Source organism: Pongo pygmaeus, chromosome 6 (genome assembly GCF_028885625.2).
Source record: "Pongo pygmaeus isolate AG05252 chromosome 6, NHGRI_mPonPyg2-v2.0_pri, whole genome shotgun sequence".
NCBI classification, from domain to species: domain Eukaryota; kingdom Metazoa; phylum Chordata; class Mammalia; order Primates; family Hominidae; genus Pongo; species Pongo pygmaeus.
This window is the reverse complement of record NC_072379.2, coordinates 122,551,380-122,572,479: the sequence shown is the minus strand read 5'-3', so window position 1 is coordinate 122,572,479 and position 21,100 is coordinate 122,551,380. Positions and strand designations below refer to the sequence as shown.

At 40.7% G+C, this 21,100-nt stretch overlaps 1 protein-coding gene across 2 annotated transcripts; it reads right to left on the bottom strand.

The window, feature by feature from the left end:
• Positions 1–6,794: 6,794 nt before the first annotated feature.
• On the bottom strand, positions 6,795–15,206 carry LMOD2 (leiomodin 2). Of its 2 annotated transcripts, XM_054496733.1 has the most exons (3): positions 14,821–15,206; positions 7,880–9,214; positions 6,795–7,361 (listed from the first exon to the last, which is right to left on the bottom strand). In XM_054496733.1, exons 1-3 carry the CDS (start codon positions 15,091–15,093, stop codon positions 7,335–7,337), a joined length of 1,635 nt encoding a protein of 544 aa, XP_054352708.1. In that variant the 5' UTR covers positions 15,094–15,206; the 3' UTR covers positions 6,795–7,334. The 2 variants fall into 2 exon arrangements, with proteins under 2 accessions (XP_054352708.1, XP_054352707.1); XM_054496732.2 differs by lacking the exon at positions 6,795–7,361 and having other exon boundaries at positions 7,368–9,214; positions 14,821–15,204.
• Positions 15,207–21,100: the final 5,894 nt, after the last annotated feature.

Sequence of the window (21,100 nt, the reverse complement as noted above, 5' to 3'; positions counted from 1 at the left end):
TGGGGGTGAATACAAATGGAGACGGAGGCCAAGTTGCAGTGGCTCACACCTGCACTCATTTGGGAGTGCAGTTTGGGAGGCCAAGGCAGGAGGATTTATTGAGTCTAGGAGTTTGAGACCAGCCTGGGCAACACAATGAGACCCCCTTCTCTACAAAAAATTTAAAAATTATCTGGGCATGGTGTCGCATGCCTGTAGTCTTAGTACTCGAGAGGCTGAGCGAAGAGGATCACTTAAGCCCAGGAATTCGAAGTTGCAATGAGCCGTGATCATGCCACTGCACTCCAGCCTGGGTAACAGAGCAAGACCCTGTCTCAAAAAAAAAAAAAAAAAAAAAAAAGGATGAAGACAGAGCAGAGAAATCAGTTAGGCATCATCAGCGATGCAATAGTCCAGATAACAGATTATGAGTGACTTAGCAAGGGTTTTTGTGGTGACCAAGGAGATGTACCATTTTCTAAAGGGAAGAAAATTTTATTCACAACTACAACTTTGGAGTGGCTTCTATTAAAAGATGTATCTGCTGTTCATATTGACCCATTTGGGTATGCCAAGATAGAGCTAGAGCTGCCTTTGGGAGGAGGGTGGAGAGAGCTGAACTTGCAGTACATAAAAGAGTGAAAGAATTTGGGATTCTCAAGAGTAATCTAGGAGAGTGGTAATGAAGCAGAATCATGAGAAGAGGAAAGAAGGGATAAACCAACAAGAAAACAAAATACCCAGTGGGAATAAATTTCTAGTGGTATTAGCCAGAGGATTTTTCATCATAGGGCATCTAATACTCAATTTGAAGTTGTTTATGTTGCTGTAATGTCAACCTCATCTTCATTTCCCAAAATTTCATGCTGTGTTGAGTCTATGGAAGTTAGGCATGAGGGCTGATGTGGTCAATGTTGTTTGGAATAGTGGCATTAATCATAAGTTTGCAAGATGCATGCTTAGAGTATGAAACCAAAGAGGACCGTGAGCATACAAGCCTCCAGCCCCCACCCCTCCATCCAGGAATTCTCAGAAATCTTGCATAAGACTTTGAGCTGTCATGGAGAGAATTAAGTTTTCAGTTGACTTTATTTGGATCTTAGATATAAGTTTATATACCTTTATATGAGAAATGTTTTTTCTCATGTCAAGTCAAATGATCTACTAGAAGATGTGCCTTTTTTATCCTGAGACTTTGGGGAACCTCTGAGTCTCCACCAGAGCAGTGTGCTCACTTTTTGAAGGACTGCACTACACTCTTCGTCTTGGTGAGTTGTGCCACACCACTCCTATAATCTGATTTCCACCTCCACTGTCCCATGAACTTGCTGTCACCAAGGTCAATGTTCAGGTAAACACTTTCTAGCTCTAGGACTCACTGAGGCATTTTATGCCGTTGACCGCGCCTTCCGTAGTACAGCTCTCTGCTCTACAACATGACTGGCTTATCTCTGCCCTCTCTGGTCATACTCAGCCTCTGTCATTCTCCACACTCTTCCTGAGTGACCTTATCCAAACCCCTACCCTTAAATACCATTCATAACACATGACCCGCATATCCTTACTTCCAGCGCAAATCCCACCCCCACGATTTTAGACCCACACATTCAAATGGATAGGCACCTCAGACACCATGTGTTTTAAATTAAACTCATCTTTCTCCCTCCTAAACCTGCTTCTGCTGTATTTCCTACTCCATTTTATGGCACTTTGGACCACCCAGATGGCCCAGCTAGGAATCCAAGTGTCATGCTAGTCTCCTCTCTTTTGTTGCTCACCCCCTCCCCCAACCCGCCCCCTATAGCTAACTAGTAACCAAATTCTGGGGAGTTTATGCTTTCCTAGTCTCTGCTCTATCTGTTCCAGCCTCTTCACACCTACACAGAGTTCATCGTTCAGTCTGCATCACTTCGTTCTTAGATCATTACAGTGGTCTCCTAACTGGTCTTACCACCACCAGCCTAGGCCTCACTGAATCCATTCTTCTGTTGGTTACAGAAGTCATATTTTTAAAATCTATATAAATACCATGTCACTTCTCCTCTTGAGCTCCTTTGATGCTCCTCTTCGCTTTTCATAATTAAGTCCGCATTCCCTAGCTTACATTAAGTTGCTCAGGACAGACTCCTCTGACACTCAGCCCATATCAGCCTTCTTATTCAGATAAAATTGTACTGGCTTTTAAAAATGCATCTTACAAATACATGCTCTGTGGTTCAGATTGTCATATAATTTGTCTGACAGAAACTTGGTAAACATGACAATTTAGTTGAAACCTAATTTCCAGTTTTGGTGTACCACAATGATGCCACACCACTCTAGTCTATCTGGGAGATGGCTTTTTAGCTGTGATTTGTCACAGCTAAATCATTTCTTCTAAGGGCTTTTGGAAAAGTTAAAAGTTACAATAGCTAAATACTAAGGGAAGAGCTGGGACAAACAAAATATATAATACCAGAGACTGGATTAATCAAAATAATCTAAATATCCAACAGTTCTTGAAATTGCTTAAATAAAATAGGATCTTAACAGTATGTAAACTGTCTTCTTTTTGAAGAAAAAATAGTTATGTGTGTGTTCAAATATGTATTGAGAAGAATTTTTAAAGATACACTAGACCAGGCACAGTGGCTCATGCCTGTAATCCCAGCACTTTGGGAGGCCAAGGCGGGCAGATCACTTGAGGCCAGGAGTTCCAGATCAGCCTGGCCAACATGGAGAAACCCCGTCTCTGCTAAAAATATTTTACAAATTAGCCAGGCATGGTGGCACATGCCTGTAATCCCAGCTACTTGAGAGCCTGAGGCATGAGAATCGCTTGAACCTAGAAGGCCTAGGTTGCAGTGAGCCAAGATCGCACCACTGCACTCCAGCCTGGGTGACAGAGCGAGAGTCTGTCTCAGAAAAATTAAAAGATTAAATCAAAGATATGCACTAAGGAGTTATCAGTAATTGTTCTGTGTGGATGGGATAATGGGGTTCTTTATGTTCTTTTGTTTATATGTACTGATTCTTCTTAATGATCACACACCATTTTAGTTCTAAAAAGAAAAGACCATACAGAAACTACACAATATGTATATTCTTAGTCCACCAAAATTATCAATACTAGAAAAAAAACTAAAATATTAACTTTTTACCAAATTGCTTTTTACAGAATGACATTAAATCGTATGGTTTCCAACCATTTTTTATACTAGCGTTTTTCCTCAAATTGAAATGTCTTTCCCAATCCCCACACTCGTGAGACATTTTTTTCCCAGCCTGGTGACTTTATTGTTTAAAAATTCTGATAGTGTCGGCCGGGTGTGGTGGCTCACGCCTGTACTCCCAGCACTTTGGGAGGCCGAGATGGGCAGATCACAAGGTCAGGAGATCAAGACCATCCTGGCTAACAGAGTGAAACTCCATCTCTACTTTAAAAAAAAAAAAAAATAGCAGGGCATGGTGGCGGGTACCTGTAGTCCCAGCTACTCGGGAGGCTGAGGCAGGAGGATGGCTTGAACCCAGGAGGTGGAGCTTGCAGTGAGCTGAGGTCGCACCACTGCACTCCAGCCTGGGCGACAGAACGAAACTCCGTCTCAAAAAAAAAAAAAAAAAAAAAAATTCACATTCTTGGCGAAGCTTTCCTTGATCCAGAGTCTGCTGTAGGTCAGGGATCTATGATAAAACATGGTTCACAGGCTGAAGGCATCTGACACCATTTTTGTACAGCCTGTGAACTAAGAAAATTTTTACTCTTCTGGAAGTGTTGCTTTCCTTAAAATTCCCACTGCTCTGAGGTAGAAGACACTTTCTAATTCAGCTTGGTCTCCCAAGCCTGGAGGAGAGTGCCCTGTCCATAAGAGCCACTTGATAAACAAATGCAGAATGCATGAAGGAGTAGTGTAAGCTTCCTCCTTACACTAGAATGTAAGTTACATGAGGACGGGGGTTCTATTGCCTTTGCTCACTGTTTACCTCCAGTGTTTGGAAGATATCTGGAACACAGCAGGCACTCAGAAAATATTTGTGGATGTTAAGTGCACCAATATTGGTGCCATATTTCTGAGTTTTGTAAGTTTTAGATCAACTTGTAGTCTTTTATATCATACATTTGGCAATTTATGGAAATAAAAGTCCACCTTAAGAGCTTCAGAGAAACAAGGAAGAGGCAGCTTTAACTGTGTTGAGAAAGGAAGTAGTTATGAGATATTTTCAAGAGCGTATTGATTTACCCCTGTCTTTAGTGCATCTGCATAGAGACATTGCAGCCCGTAATTACCTCTTCCTTTCACCCTGTGGTAGTAACAGTCTCAGGGCAGGTATTAAATCAAGATCCTGCTGACACCGAGTTATTAAATATCTGTGGCAGCAGGGCTCATGAAGCAGAGGGACTCAGCATCCTGGCCCTGTTTCAAATCAGGATGAGCTGTACTGAGCTGTACTTTCAGAGATTAACATGCCCACATTAATCATAACCTAAACACTTCATCTGGTCTTGGACAGTCTCTCTCCCAGTGAGTTGAAAGCTCTTTATAGAGGATGAACTAATTAGTTTTCATATCAGCTCTATGAGTTTCCAGGGAGGATGGACCAGGATCCCCATTCTGTGCTGAATAATGATCATCATAATATTTTGCATGTTTACAGCACTGGATTCTGAAATAACACATTCTAGAAATGTTTTTTTCATAATGATAAATGTGTCCACTTAGAATCTGACCATATTATACTTGTCTTATTATGTGCTTTATAATTTTGTTTCTTAGATTGATGTAAGAGCCTGTATCTTCATTTAAACTTTGTGAAGTCCGTAGTAAGTACATGTTGCTCTCTCTTAAGGCACAGAAAGCCACAGAAAGGCACAGTAACAGCCACAGCCTGTTAAAATTCAAGGGAGAAAACATGTCTCCTCATCACTTGCTTCTGGTGAGAAGGCTTGGCCAGTCTCCCCAGCCCAACCAGGTCCTGATAATACTCCTGCTAGCCTTTTCCTCTTTATTCAGGAGGGCTGCCACACCCCGCTCCTGGGATCTCTGCATGGTTTAATCAATGACCCAGTTTATCAGCAAACTTTTGCTCCTCTGCCTCATCAGACTGGAGGTGGAAGCTGTTCACCTCTCACAACGCTTTGACTTAGAAGAGCCCTGTCTTCATGCACACACAAGGGTCAGAGGAAGGGAAGCCCTGCCTTGGCTTTCTGTTCTAAATTCATACACCTGCACACATACATGCCTTTTAAAAACCTACATTTTACCTTATTTCCTTGAACAACAAGAACGAATGTAATTGTGAACATGAGATGAAAATAGTGAAGAGGTGAAAATAGTGAAGTCTCTACCAAGGGAAATGAAGATCTCCACTGTTCTAAGAACAGCAAACCTTGGGAGGCTGAGTCTGGATGGAAGAAGAGAGGTGTAGTGACACAGAAGGAGCATGAGCTTTACAGTCAGAGACACCAGCCTTACCCTCTCTGTACCTCGGTTTACTCATCTATAAAATGACAATAGCACCTTTTAATGTTGTTGTGAAAACATGAGACAACTTAGTTCAGAAAATATCAGTCACCTCCCCTCCCTCACATGGAATCAGGGCACCGACTAGCTCATGGGCCCTGGAATACTTTTTAAGTGATTATGTTGGTTGTTATTCTGTAAGAGAGTGGCTGAACAGCAGAAACAGACTCAAAGAGCCAAGCCAAAGGACTATGGGAGAGATTTTCTAGTGAAACACAATCCTCTTGATTGGAGATGATCCAAAGCTCTATATCTGAAGCAAACAATTATTTACTGGGTGACTCAGAGAGTTTGCCAAGATCACTGTTATAATCTGTAGGACACAAAGGATACATCGCTAATCACAGTTAATACAAAGGACTTTAGAGGGATTTATAACTTTCATAAATTAGAGTGCAGCACTAGAGTGAAGTGAAGGTAATTCAATATGTCTTTCCATTATTTGAATTCAAACACTTCTTGAGTGACAGGGGTAGAAAGATAGCTGGAAAAAATGCATGTGCCCCATGTCCCCATGTCTGTTTTGTGAATGTTAGCATCGTCGTGATTTGTGTAGAGACCCACTAGACTAAGGCTTATCCAAGGAGAGCTCAAAGAGAGACTTGAATGGTCCATCCTTAGCATCAGCCAAAAGGTAGCTTTGAATTTAGGGGTCTTACCTTCCAGCATTCCTCTAGCACTTATTTCCTTCCTACCAAGAAACTTCTTTTCAATTTTATTCCTTCCAGAGATCATTCATTTTTATAATAAAGGATTGAATCAACATCTGGGTACCTATGGTACTTCTGGAAATATGGAAGCATCAGCTACCATCCTGGGTCTAGCATCAGTGAATCTAAGATGATAATGATCACATTGGGGATCTTTTCGCAACGTTTTATCTCACTTTGAAGAAAGTTCTTACTGGGCATGCTAGCTCACACCTATAATCCCGGTGCTTTGGGAGCCCCAGGTGGGAGGATCTCTTGAGTCCAGGAGTTGGAAACCAGTCTAGGCAACACAGTGAGACCCCGTCTTTACAAAAAAATGAAATTGTTAGACAGGTGTGGTGGTGCATGTCTGTAGTCCTAGGGACTCCAGAGGCTAAGGCAGAAGGATCAGTGGAGCCAAGGAATTTGAGGCTGCAGTGAGTTGTGATTGTGCCACTGTACTCTGGGTACCACTGTGTCTGGGTAACAGAGCAAGACTTGTCTCAAAAAAATTAAAAAAAAAAAAATATATATATATAAATTATTGCTTGCAGTCCTTTAGAAAGAGATCTAATCAGATTTTCTTGAACAAGAGGAAACAAAGAAAGGCAAATGCTTAGGACCCAAACCCTTTTTGGGTGAGAATGTAATTTTTTTTAATGTCCAGTAATGTTACATACACACCTGACGGATGTATTAACTCACAGAAAAATATTAGTTTGGCTTTTTAAAAAAAGGGAAAAAACTTCAATACACATTTATCGAGATTACAAAAATCTGACAGATGTATCAAGTCACAGAAAAATATTAGTTTGGCTTTAAAAAAAGGGAAAAAACTTCAATCCACATTTATTGAGATTACAAAAATAACAGCACATTTCATGAACTCATTACAACTCGGAGTTACCAACACAACCGGAGATAGGAAGAGCATCTTTAACTGCTTCTTGCCAATACAAATCTCACGACATAAAAAAGAAATTTATTTTCATATTTACAGAAGAAACATGCTGATTGTTTCTTAAGATTCTCTTTGGAATTAATGGGTGAGATTATTTTTAAAGTCAGGGATCATTTTGAATTGAAGAAGGTATTTTAGAAACATCTCACAGTGCATTTCGTGTAATACCACTGAACAGTTCTGCATCCTCTTCTAAAGATCGTGTTTTTATCGCAGGGCTTCTGGAACTTCCACCTACAAAAATAGCGGATTTTCTCTCAATGAAACAACACACATGATAAGTGAAAAATATCCATAGGATATGTCTCTAGCAGTATCCTCTGAGAAGAACTCAGGCTGATTATTGCTGCATGGTAATAATTTTTTTCCCATGTTATAAATTTTATGTTATAAATTAGGTATCAAATCAGTCACAACTCTGTGGTAAACTTTTTGACAAGTGGTGAATCCTTTTGGAATTTAGATTATATTCCCTGGTTTTCTTCTTAAGGGAATTGGGGCGTGTATGAAAATGGTCCTTGCCCTTATATGACTGAGAGGCTGGGAAAGCGGCCCAGGCGTTCCTCTCAAATAGAAATGTGCTCACTTGTGTGCCTGCTCCTAACGTTTCAAACTTGGTGTGTTTGCTCTCGCATACTAAAATATTGAAAGTATTGATAAGTATTGTGAGAGGTGACTTTGGTACCACCATGCAATGGAGGACAACTCATTTACTGTATCTGTGCCCCTGTGTCTGTTCTCTGGTTACTTACCCGCTTTAGCTGTTTTATGCTGCTTCCCCGAATTGCTTCCATGAGATTCTCATGAGCTGATCTCTGTGGGGTAGAAGGTCGGGAACTGTCTTCCATTTTCTTCTCTTGTACTGACCTCAGAGAATTTTTTGTTTCCTTTAGGATATTGTTTGGCTGTTTCTTGACCTTTTTCCCTTTTTTCTTTTTCTGTCCATTTTGTAATGCCCGTTGGGCACTCTCCTGTTGTTTGATGACTTCTGCAATGTTTCTGGTAATGAGCTTTTTCTCTGGGAGTGGAGGAGGGGGAGGGGGAGGAGGTGGTGGCAGCCTTTGGGAAGAAGGAGGGGGAGGAGGAGGAGGAGGGGGAGGAGGAGGAGGTGTGGCCACAGGAGATAGAGGACGGCTCCTCACAGTCTGGACTTTTTTGGGGAGTTTTGGGGATGACCAGGGTGAGTGCCTGGGAGATACATAAGGTGAAGAGCTAGGTGTTCCTCTTTGCCAGACTTTGGTCCTAAGATTGGGTCCTCCATCATATCCCTCCTGCTGTTTTTGCTCCTGCAAACGTTTTTGCCTCTGTTTATCCATATTTCTTGTCAAAATGCTCGTCATGCTCATTCTTGGTCCTGGGAGCTCAAAATGGTATCCCAGCCTCAGCAGCGTCGTGTTCTCCTTCAGCAGCTTGACAATCTCCATTTCCACCTGGCTGCCCATGATGTGCCTCTGGTTGTGGAAACGCAGCTCTGTGAGCACCGTGTTGTGCTGCAGAGCTCTCATGATGGCCAGGATCCCCTTTCCCGTTATGAAGTTGGACTCGACGTTTACATTGGTGATGTGCTCATTGACTTTGAGCATCTCCGCAATGGCCATGGCCGCACTGTCGTCGGCATGCGTGTTGGCCAGACTGAACGTCTTCACCACAGTGTTGTCCTTGAGGGCTTCAGCAAAATGGGTAAGGGTCTGTGTTGTGATGTTCTCAATGTTGTTCAAATTGACTTCTGTGGTGTCAGGGTCATTGCTTTTAATCTTGTCCAAAGCGTCCTCAATCACTGTAGGATTTCCACAAGGGTGAATGGCAGATGGGGACCTCCCATCGCTGCCATTGGTCAAATTTATGTTCTCTATTTGACTTTTAAATATCTTTGGCTTAGAGTTATCAGAATTGACACTATCATAATTTACAGTTCCATTAATCCCTTTTGCAGTTTCAATTGTTCTTTCCTCTTCGTCACTGTCTTCTTCCTCCTCTTCCTCCTGGGACTCCTCCTCCTCCTCCTCTGTATACACTTCCTCAGAAACCTCACTGTTACTTTCAGTAAAGATAAGCTCTTCCTCACTTTCCTCTTTGTCTTCTGCAACCTAAAGAGTATGATATCATCATTAAGCTTCTTAAAAATGATACCATTTTTAAGTACTTTTTTAACTTGCAAAAGTAGCACATGGCAAGTGACATAAGTTTATAATAAAAAAAGTTAACAATCCTCTGCTTCTGATCTGTCTAGTTCTCATGACCAAGGCTGACATTTTATTGCAATAAATAGCAATAGCTTTTTCTACAAACATTTCTCTTGTTTTCTGCAGAATATCAAGAATTCAACTTATTGAATAAAAATATATAATCATTTTGCTAATTTGAACAAATAAATCAGAACTTCAGCTTTGGAAAACCCTTGATAAATTTGTTCACCTCCTGAGGACCGACTCTTACTGGTTTACTCTCCATTTACTTACAATGTAGCAAATTCAACCCTCCCTTCTGGAATCACTCTGTTCCTTCTTATTTCTCCATCTCAGGCAATCAAATGACAATAAAAATATACAATATGTTAATGAGTTTCCCTTTTTAATTCAAAAATTCCCAAATTTCCCATCCATAGCAGATGTGACAGAAGCCAACCACTCTCTGCCAGGCCTTGCCTCAGTGTAGACAGAAGCAGAGCTGTCATTTGCTCCTCCAGCATTTATCTGCTTCTACCGTAGAGCCCGGCACAGGGCTCTACCGCAGAAGACTTTCTGAATCACCTGAGAGCTGCCTCTGTAGCTGTCCCTTATCTGGGCAAGGGGAGCCTAAAGGCAGGGCTGCTGCTCAGGACAGCAGGAGATCAAAATCCAGTTAGATGCAGAGAAAACGTTCAGGTCACCCTTTTGGGAAAAACAGCTTGAAACCTCCAGCTAGTCCAGGGTTAAATCAGACAGACTGTAGAAGACCAGGTGGGAAAGATAATAACCCTTGGCATCCACTAGATTCTAATCAGTAAAGTGGATGGAACAGCAGAGAACAGCAGAAAATCTTGAAGTAAGCCATTGCCCAGCCTGATGGTCTTAAATTATTTAGCATGTATCAATTATGAAAGGCTTTCAGGCAAACACAATTTCATTCTATCTTTGTCTTTCCTGTTTACAAGATTTGCTGTACAAAGATGCCCAAGTGACCCCTTGTTTCTCTTTTTCTTGCTATCTTTTCTGATTAAAAAAAAAAATAAAGGTCTAGAAATTGCTGACAGAGTCTGATCTTTTTCTCTTGCTGTCTTTTTAGTCCTTTCTCTTTATCTTCTCTACAGCCCTGGGACCCTGCCCTGTCCTCCAAGCCCTGATTCTTCTCTCTATATTGGCAACTTTTTTTTTACCTCGAGGGCGCCCGCTGCCTGAAGCATGTGGATCTAGCTTTGGAAAACACTGCCCTTGTCTCCAGGTTTGTTTGCCCAGTTGCTGTCACAAAATAGCCTCCAAGTTATCCACTGTTTGGAGTGGCAGGCACCGAGTGATGGCCTGGGGAAGGGGTCAGCCACTCCTGGGATGACTTTTCCAGTCTTAATTTATTCACTTCTTCAGGAGCAGGGAGAGAGACGGATACTCTGTGTGTGCGTGTGTGTGTGTGTGTTTGTGTGTGTGTGAGAGAGAGAGAGAGAGAGAGGGAGAGAGAGAGAGAGAGAGAAATGTTTGGTGGCAGCTGGCTGCAAGTCACAATGCAACAACACAAGAAAAAGAGTGTGGCTCTAGCCAAGTCTCCGGGCATATGTGAGGGGAGAGAGGAAGCCTTCCCTGTCCACCAGTGAAACAAATGGATTAACCCGAGGAAGGAAAGAATTGTGGGCTGACTTCTCCTCACCCCATTCCACTCCAAATTCCTTATAATTCTAGTCCCTGTAAAGCTGTGTGTGTTCGTGTGTTTGTATGTATTTTTAGCTGTTTTAGTATTTGGAGGAAAGGGGCCCGTCTCAAAATCCAAGGTATACGGCCTTGTATGACACCGTTACATTTTATTCCCTTTGGTTTTTTAAAGACCCTCTGGCTCTATCTGCAAGATCTGTTTTCCCTTTATAATGTACCTGGACAGATAATATCTGAAACTGTGAGTTGTCATGTAGCATCTAAATGATAGATCTCCCAGAAAGCCTTCTTTGACATCCCCTCCAAATATCCCTCAGATGCATTCCCATACCATTATACCCACCCCCAAAAAAGTACCTGTCACACTTTATTTTGGTCACTTGTTTTTCCCAGCAGACTGTTAGCTGTTGAGAGCAGCGGACCATGTCTGCTTTGCTCACCTAGCACAGTGCTTAGCATGTAGTAGGAGCTCAATAATTATTTGTTTACCGAATGGCTCTAAGTTGACATTGGTTAACAGCAGCTGAGAGTCAGGACTACACACAGGAGAAAGGTGACAAACCCTCCCAGTTTGCCTGAGTGTGAAGGGTTTCCCAGGATTTTACTTGTGAAATCTAGATAGTCCCGGACAATCTGAGATGATTAGTCACCCTAGGTGGGGGACATCTGGAGAAAGAACAGAAGGGGAAAAGGTGTCTACAGAGGCAAGGCGAGAGGATGCAAAAAGCAGACTTTGCTTACTTTATAAAATTCTCTGTCCCTAGGGGGCCTGTTTTATTACAGATTTCCTATATGCCACTGCTTTGTCATTAACCCTGATTCTTTGGAGAATGGAGGTGGGAAGGAGGGTGTAGAATAAGGATGTGGGAGATGAGATGGCAAGGGACTGGACAAGGAGAAGGGGAATGTTAGTAAACTTAGAAAACAAATCAGGTAATGAGAAGAGTGGCCGGTTGTTTCTCCTGATCGCCTCCCTATTATGATGTACATATCACATTCAAAGTAGGTGTTAATTGACCGTTTATGTTATTGGTAAGGCTTCTGGTCCACAGTAGGCTATTAGTAGTTAAGGTTTGGGGGAGTCAAAAGTTATACATGAATTTTGGATGCTGTAGGGGCAGGAGTTGGTTCGCCTGACCCCCATGTTGTTCAGGAGGTAACTGTAGTTGAGTGGTTCTTAAGTTTTACTGTGTGTCATAATCACCTGTGAGAGCACCAATTGTTGGGCCCCATCCCCAGAGTTTTATCATTCTTCAGATTGAGGGGAGCTCTATAATTTGCAGTTCTAAGAAGATCCCAGGTAATGCTGATGCTGCTGACTGGGCACCCACAATTTTGAAATGTTCTTTAATTTTCACTTCTGTGTACAAGCTGTTAACCTCTAATGAGTTTCTTAAGCTTGCCTTGTCTCAGTTCTCAAGTGCAGAAAGTTAAGAATGAAGTGAGATAATGGGAGAAACTCATTGGCACCCGTGCTGAGATTTAACCACTGCTCAATAGGGGAGCTAGACCATTGGGATTCTAGGGTCCCAGGGAGCCCCAATGCAGCATAAGTTTGTGTAAGCCCAAGTGGGCAGAAAGGCTGGCATTCAACAGGTGTTGCTTCTGCTTTTTATAAGCCTTTACAGAGCCAGCCACCTGATAATCAATCAAGACCCTCCACTCTTCTCAGGGTCCCTTCTTTATGGCTCTTCACTTATGCAACTACCTTGCTCCCCCAGCCACCCCACAGCTGCTTGAAGATTTTTCCTGTTGTGGGAATTGGATTTGCACCCTCCATCAGCAAGCTCCTGCTCATCACGCCTTGCAACTACAGACAGCTGGCCAGCAGGGAAAGTACTGGGAGAAAAGTTAATAGCCTAGAAAGGAACTGAAGTCCATCAACACAGCAGCCTCTCTAATTGAGCTGATAAGCCATTGGCAGGGATCAGCAAAACCTTTGGCAGAATCAGGTGGGTTTGTCCGGCTGACGATAGGTTTTGCCCTTTGGTTCCCACCACTATCATGTCATTGTGACATTAAAAAGCCTTTGTTGGATTATTGATATGCTGGTTGTACAGCCTGGATATTCTGAGTCAGTTTTATTCTTTTTTTTTTTTTTTAATGAGACAAGGTTTTGGTTTGTGGCTCAGGCTGAGTGCAGTGGCACAACCATAGCTCACTGCAGCCTCAACCTCCCATGCTGAAGCCATCCTCCCACCTCAGCCTCCTGAGCAGCTGGGACTACCACCTGCTAATGGTCCACTACACCCAGCTAATTTTTTTTTTTTTTTTTTTTTTTTGGTAGAGCTGAGATCTCACTATATTGCCAGAGCTGGTCTTGAACTCCTAGGCTCAAGTGATTCTCCTGCCTCAGCCTCCCAAAAAAGTGTTGGGATTACAGGCGTGAGCCAGCATAGCCGGCCAGTTTTATTTTATTAAGGAGAGTTTCAAATAATTGTGATAATAATGTCATTATTATTTTGATGCTCATTATCACATCAAAGAAAAAAAAATCCCTCTTAAAACAATGGTTGTGGAGGAATTGACCTGCCCAAGTACTGACTTGTATGTGTCCTTCCTTCTAACACACCCCTTCTAGCTGATCAATACTGTGGCCTTGGCAGACCCTGGCCAGATCCCAGTGGCCCTTCCTGCAATGATTGACATGGACAAAACTCACACATATCTTGCTGCAATTGTGGCCCACATAACCCTATCATCAAGATCATCTAACAGCCCTAGATTAGTACTGTGGAAGTCTTGCCATTGGCTTTAGGCCATTTTGATTTTAGATGATTCCAACAGAGTGCAAGGGTTTTAAACTGTTTCTCCTGGCCTGTGTTCTTCCATAATTGTGGAAGAATTTTTTTTTTGTTATATGGACACTTTATTATCATTACTGTTTTCCCAGAGAATAATAGTCTTTCGGACTTCCTTCTGGTAATGACTCATTTAGCAAATTCAAAGTAACTGTTTACTGGGCAGTACACAAGAGCTTTATAGACCTCAGCTCTGATATAAGCACATTTCCTAACCTCCGGATCACCATCGTAAAGGAGACAGAAATCTAAGAAATCATCTATATAGCTGTGCTGCCCCTGAGTCCTCAGATGGGTTTCAGGATGTGTTATCATTTTGAAATTCTATGCAAAAGTTGGTGTATTTTGCACAAGCCCAGGGCTATTTTCTTAAGAAGGTTTATAACTTATCAAAATCTCAAAGGGGTTCTTGATTCACAAAAGAAACACTGTCTCTAACTCCCTCAATGTCCAGAGGGAAAGAGAACCCTGTATAAGTGATTGTTCAAGGTCTAAAGACGTGGGAACAGAGCAGGGACTCGTAACAAGGCCCTATGACTCTCAGTGTCATGTACTTCCCACCACCCCATACTTCTTGGTATTGAAAAAGAACTGTTTCACCATAGCTACTATCACAGTCAAAGCAACCAGCGTTCCCATTTTTGTCTTTATAGGAGAAAATAAATGTACTTAACTGAAAAAAAAGTATACATTTATATGTATGCATATATCTTGGGAACAAATATTATGCCACATTACCAACTTATAGCTCAAACAAGACTTATGTTTGGCAAAATATTGAATCCCATACGCTGGTTGTGAATTATTTTCCTCTTGAGCTTTCTATTTGTAATCAAAGAGCCCCAATTAAGAATTTTACATATTATGATCCATTGGGTGGCCATAGCATTTACATGATTATTTCATCCTGAAAAATGATTTAGTAGCAAGTATAAATGGGTTATAGGAAAATTCAAGTGATGAGAATTGAGAAGTTAGGGAAAACAAGTGTCTGGGTTTGGGATGGGGAGATGGGGAGGTGGGGTTAGCCAAGGAAAAGTCCCAAGAGCCTACCTTTCCACATTCCCCCAGCCTCTCCTTCTCCAAGAGTTTTTGGGACTCCTTTTCCCAATAGGCCATCAGTGCCTCTCTGCTGAATGTCCCCGTGGGGGTTTTCTCCGTCAGGCTCTTTTGCCTTAGCCCCACAGGAAGGTTGCGGTCAGGTTCAATGTCTTCCAACTCTCTCTCTAGCTCCTTCAGCTCCTCAGCTGACAGGGAGGCGAGGAGTTCATCCTCATCAATGGATTCATATTTACTGAGTCCTCTTCGGTAGCCAAAGGTAGACATGGTCCCTGCTTTGTCAGACCCAGAAGGAGCTTGAAGGACCAGGCATTCAAGGCAGCCAGAAGCAGGCAGGGAGGCAAGTGGCAGGCTGGTCAACAACTGGTGCTAGGAGTGGCTGTGGGAGCCTTTTAAGAGTGGTGATACAGGGCTGTGACAATGCAGAGAGGGGTGAAGGCATGGGCTGTTTTAAGCATCAGACGTCAGCTAGACATTTGAACACAAAGAATGTCACATCGGTGGTGGATGGAGGTCTCAGAACCAGTGGGGATTATTAACATACTGGCCAGGGCCATATTTAGCTGAGTCTGATAGCTCATGAGGACAGGCAGAGTGTTTCAGATAAGGAGTAACACAGTTCTTCTCACTTTGTATTCAAACAACAGGGAAATAAAATTTATTTTGAAAATGACTTGCCACCACCACCATGGCCATGAAAAGATTCTTTCATTATAATCTTAGGGTTGAGAAATGTCTCCACAATACTCCATGGGTAGTTATTCTGGTTCTTCTATAAACATACTGTAGGTGGTATTGATGGGGACAAAAGGTCATAATAATATAGCATTTCATAATTTTATTGTACTTTGCAGTTTACAAAGCACTTTAATAAGTTTTTCTAATCATAAATCCTGTGAGATGAATAACATGATTCTCATTTATAGATGTTGGCAACTGAGGCTCTCAGAGATTAAGTGAAACGTCAGAAGTTGGAGAGCTGAAAGTACAGAGAGGTGTCTTTCTCCACTGAACGAAATGCTTCTTCCTACTCACCATGATTACTAGTAAAAATCTAGACTTGGAAATGAAACCCTAAAAAGACAAACAATAATACTGGATATGATTTATTAAGGACTGACATTATGCCATTCCAGTGCTAAGCATTATCTCCTTTAATTCCACAATCCTGTAAGGTGTACATTAGTGCCTGTACTTAACTAGTACACACTCAGAGAGGTTAAGTTATTAGCATGGGAGCACAGAGCTAAGAAGTGAGACAGCTAGAATCTGAGCTCGGATTTGTACCTGGTCTGAAAATGGAAGAGATGCTAATTTGAAATTATATATATGACTTAATCACTACATATTATATATATGCAACAAATTTTCTTATGTACTCCATACATTTGCACGAATTAAAAAAAGAAATTATATATGAGCATATTGTTGTGTATATGTTAAAATAAATCCATAGTTTATAGGACTTCATAAATATAATACCATTTTATAGATATGTAAAATCTATTAAAAATATTAATGCATACAAAAATACATTTATCAATATATGTATAGTACATGATATTCTGGTTATACCTTCAGCAGCTGGTGAATATTTGGGTTGTTTCTAGCTTTGGGTTTCTACCTTTTATCTATGAATAAAGTTTCTATGAACATTTACATGCAAGTGTTTGAGTAACCTCAAGTTTTCATTTATTTTGAGTAGATATGTAGGAGCGGAATTACTGGGTTATATGGTCAATTTACTTTTTAAGAAACTGTAAAAAACTGTTTTCCAAAACGGCTGTACCAATTTACATTCCCATCAGCAATGAATGAGAGTTCCGGTTTCTTGACATCCTCACCTATTATTGCTTGTCTTTCTATTATAGTCATTTTAGAGGGTGTCAAATGATAGTTTTAATTTTCATTTCCCTAGTAACCAATGATGTTCATCATTTCATGTGTTTATTGGCCATCTTATATCTTCTTTGGTGAAATATTTATTCAAATCTGACCTCCCCCTTTTTTAAACAACTTTTTGAGACAGGGTCTTGCTTGGTCACCCAGGCTGGAGTACAGTAAAGTGAACATAGCTCACTGCCCATTTTAAAATTGGGTTAATTGTCTCCTTATTATTGAGTTGTAAGAATCTTTATATGTGCTGGAGACAAATATTTTATTAGGTATATGATTTTTTTTTCTATTCTGGGGCTTGTCTTTTGATTCATTTTGAAGAGCAAACTTTTTAAATTTTGGTGAAGTCCAAGACCAATTTATCAATTTTTTTCTTGTATTGCTTGGTGTTATAGTTAAGAAATCTTTTTCTGGCCATGCACGGTGGCTCACACCTGTAATTCCAGCACTTTGGAAGGCTGAGGTGCGCAGATCACTTGAGCCCAGGAGTTTGAGACCAGCCTGGCCAACATGGCAAAACCCTGTCTCTACCAAACATGCAAAAATTAGCCGAGCATGGTGACAGATGCCTATAAACCCAGCTACTTAGGAGGCTGAGGTGGGATAATGGTTTGAACCCAGGAAGCCAAGGCTGCAGTGAGCCAAGATGGTGCCACTGCCCTCCAGCCTAGGTGACAGCTAGACTCTGTCTCATTAAAAAAAAAAAAAGAAGAAGAAAATTTTTTTCCAACCCAAGGCCACAGAGATTTACTCATATTTTATTCTGAAAATTGTATAGTTTTAGGTTTATTTAGGTTTCCTACCCATTTTGACTTATTTATGTGTATATGTAAGGTAAAGTTATATATTCATCTTTTTTATTTTTATTTTTTTTTTAGGCGGAGTCTGACTCTGTTGCCCAGGCTGGAGTGTAATGGCACCATCATAGCTCACTGTAGCCTCTACCTTTTGTGCTCGGGTGATCCTCCCACCTCGGCCTTTGGAGTAGCTGGGACTACACACGGCAAGCAACCACGCCCAGTTAATTTTTTTTTTTTTAATTTTTTGTAGAGACAGTGTTTTGCCATGTTGCCCAGGTGGTTGGTTTCAAACTCATGGACTCAAGTGCTGCCCCCGCCGTGGCCTCCCAAAGTGCTGGGACTAGAGGCGTGAGTGACAACACTTGGCCCAAATTTATCTTTTTGCACACAGATATTCAATTGTCCTAGCGCCATTTGTTGAAAAAAACTATACTTTCCTCTATTGAATTACCTTGGCACCTTTGTGGAAAATTAACTGACCGTAAATACAAGGGTTTATTTCTAGACAGTCAAGTCTGTTCTACAAATCTATATATCTATCCTTATGCAATATCACATGGTCTTAATTATTGTAGCCTTATAATAAGTTTTGAAATCAGAATGTGTATAAGTCTATCTGACTTTGCTCTCTCGTGAGAATGTTTTGGCTAGCTATTTTGATCTTAACTCGTTATGGTATTCTACTCCAGAAATAACTATGACACTTTTCAGTGATGCTAATGAGAGAGATGATGATCGAATTAGAAATAATGAGTTCATTTGTGTGCTTTTTTTTTGTTTTTTGTTTTTGTTTTTTTTTTTTACAGCCTGTAGAATATGCTTTTGTGTAACCTCAGCTCAGTGAGGGACCATCTTTTTTATTTGAATGGGTTTGATTTTTGGCAATGACATCAAGTCATGATAGCCAAATCTGATGCATGAGATGAGTCATTCAGCTCTAGTACCACATTTTAGGTAAAAAGATGAATAAGGATTACAGCCATGTAAAAATCTATGTGCTTTTGGGAAAAAAAGAAGAAAAGACATATAAATGATAGCATGAGTTCGTTCTTTCAACAATATGTATTGGCCACATGTGATATGTTGACTACTGTGCGAGTTTTAGGGTATATAAATATGTGCAAAGAAACACTGGAATTGTGTTTTACCCTATCTCTCTCATGTTTGTAATTGTTCAGTAACATCCTTTTTTTTGCTAAGTTTTATTGGACAATTGACTAAACACATATTACATGCCAGATTCTAATTTAGTTGCTTGGCTTAGAGAAGTGAACAAAATCAACAAAGTTCCTTCCTCCACAGAGCTTACATTCTAGATGGGAGAGACAGACAATATCTAGACAAACATGTAAATATAGAACACATTAGATGCAAGTTCTACGGAGAAAAATAGAGCAGGGTAAAATGGAAGGAAGATTTTGGGGGTAATATTTCATCTAGGAAGATCTCTGTAGTAAGGTAACATTTGAACACAGACCTGGGCTCGATACATGCAAACTATAATATACATTTAGTATTCAGATATTTTAGAATCACAGATTCTCAGATTTCAAAAGGACTTTGAAATACATGAATTTTGTATCACTTCTATATGTGATCATCTAGTGTTTGCTTGAACATCTTCAGTGAAAATAGTACATTTTCAAAAGCTTATTTCATTGTTGGATGACTCAAATCTTCAGAAAATTCTTTTTATTGCTCTGAAACTAGTCTCTTGAAAAATCCACATATTTTAAATTTTCTCTTTGGAACAACCCAGAATAAATATCGTCTCACATGGATTTCTTTTCCCAAATCTTATGTGTCCCGTGAGTGACTCTGAAAATGGCTCCAAAAGAGAAGGCTTAATGCCTTTTGTTTGTTCGTTTTTGTGTGTGTTTTTGCTGTGTGGCAGCATCAGTAGAAAAAGATTCCTCAGGGATCTAGAACTAGAAATTCCATTCGACCCAGCCATCCCATTACTGGGTATATACCCAAAGGACTATAAATCATGCTGCTATAAAGACACATGCACACGTATGTTTATTGCGGCATTATTCACAATAGCAAAGACTTGGAACCAACCCAAATGTCCAACAATGATAGACTGGATTAAGAAAATGTGGCACATATACACCATGGAATACTATGCAGCCATAAAAAATGATGAGTTCACGTCCTTTGTAGGGACATGGATGAAATTGGAAATCATCATTCTCAGTAAACTATCGCAAGAACAAAAAACCAAACACCGCATATTCTCACTCATAGGTGGGAATTGAACAATGAGAACACATGGACACAGGAAGGGGAACATCACACTCTGGGGACTGTTGTGGGGTGGGGGGAGGGGGGAGGGATAGCACTGGGAGATATACCTAATGCTAGATGACGAGTTGGTGGGTGCAGCGCACCAGCATGGCACATGTATACATATGTAACTTACCTGCACATTGCGCACATGTACCATAAAACCTAAAGTATAATAATAATAATAATAATAATAATAATAAAAGAAAAAAAAAAAAAGAAAAGAAAAAGCCATTATGGCCTCTCAAAGACACTGCCTTGAAAACAATAGTCATTTAGATATCCTAGTATATTTGTTACAAATCACTCCGATTATGATAATAATCACAACTCACGAATGATCTTATGAGTTGGTTCAAATTGGTTGGATACTTCTTGGTTCCCCCTGTAAGTATCCTTCACAAACTTTAAATCTCCTGGATACAATTCTGCTGAGTGATCAAACACTACCCGCCTGACCCTGGCTAGAATTAAATATGGTGAATAATTTAGTTTTCTTTGGAACTTTGTCTACATTGAAAAAATCCAGTCACTATATGTTCCAAGCATCAGCTTTTTGTATTTTGAGATTTTTACTTGGTCACATTATCTTTTTGGATAGAATTGTTTTTACAGTCAATAATACTCCAAGCCTTTTGACGATTAACATTTTTTGTTTAAAAAAATTTGCCTTGGGATAGAATTTTTTCGTAGTTTTGGCTTCCCAATGAGATATATTCAGATACACTCAGATACATACTATCTCCCAATATATTGGCAATTCCCTTTTTAGTGAAAACAGAGCTTCCCCTTTCAACTTTTTTCCTTTTGTTTTCCTCCTGAAAATACTATCATCTCTTTGTTGGTTTGTTTATTCAACGCACATTTACCAACTACGTTCTGTGGAACAAGTCTGTAGTGGAAGCTGGGATTATAAACAGAAAATGGAAATTGATCTAGTCTCTGCCCTCAAGGAGTTCATACTCCTGGGAGAGAGGCAGACAGCTGACAATAACACAGTGCAGTGATGCCTCTAGCCAGGCGCCAGGGAGGGAAGAACCATGGGGCACAGATAAAGAAGCAATATAGCCTATGTGAGTGGAGTCAGAGAAAGTGCAGAATCAGATGGAGCTTTCCAGGCCAAAAGAGCAGCCTCTGGGCAAATGCACAGGAGTATGAAAACAAAAACAAAAACTAGACTGTTTGGCTAGGTGGAGTAGGTGGAGATGAGGCAGAAACTGGCCCTGATTCAGGTACTACTTTTTAAAAATGGCTTTGGTATCTACCCATCCCCACTCCTAATAGCCACC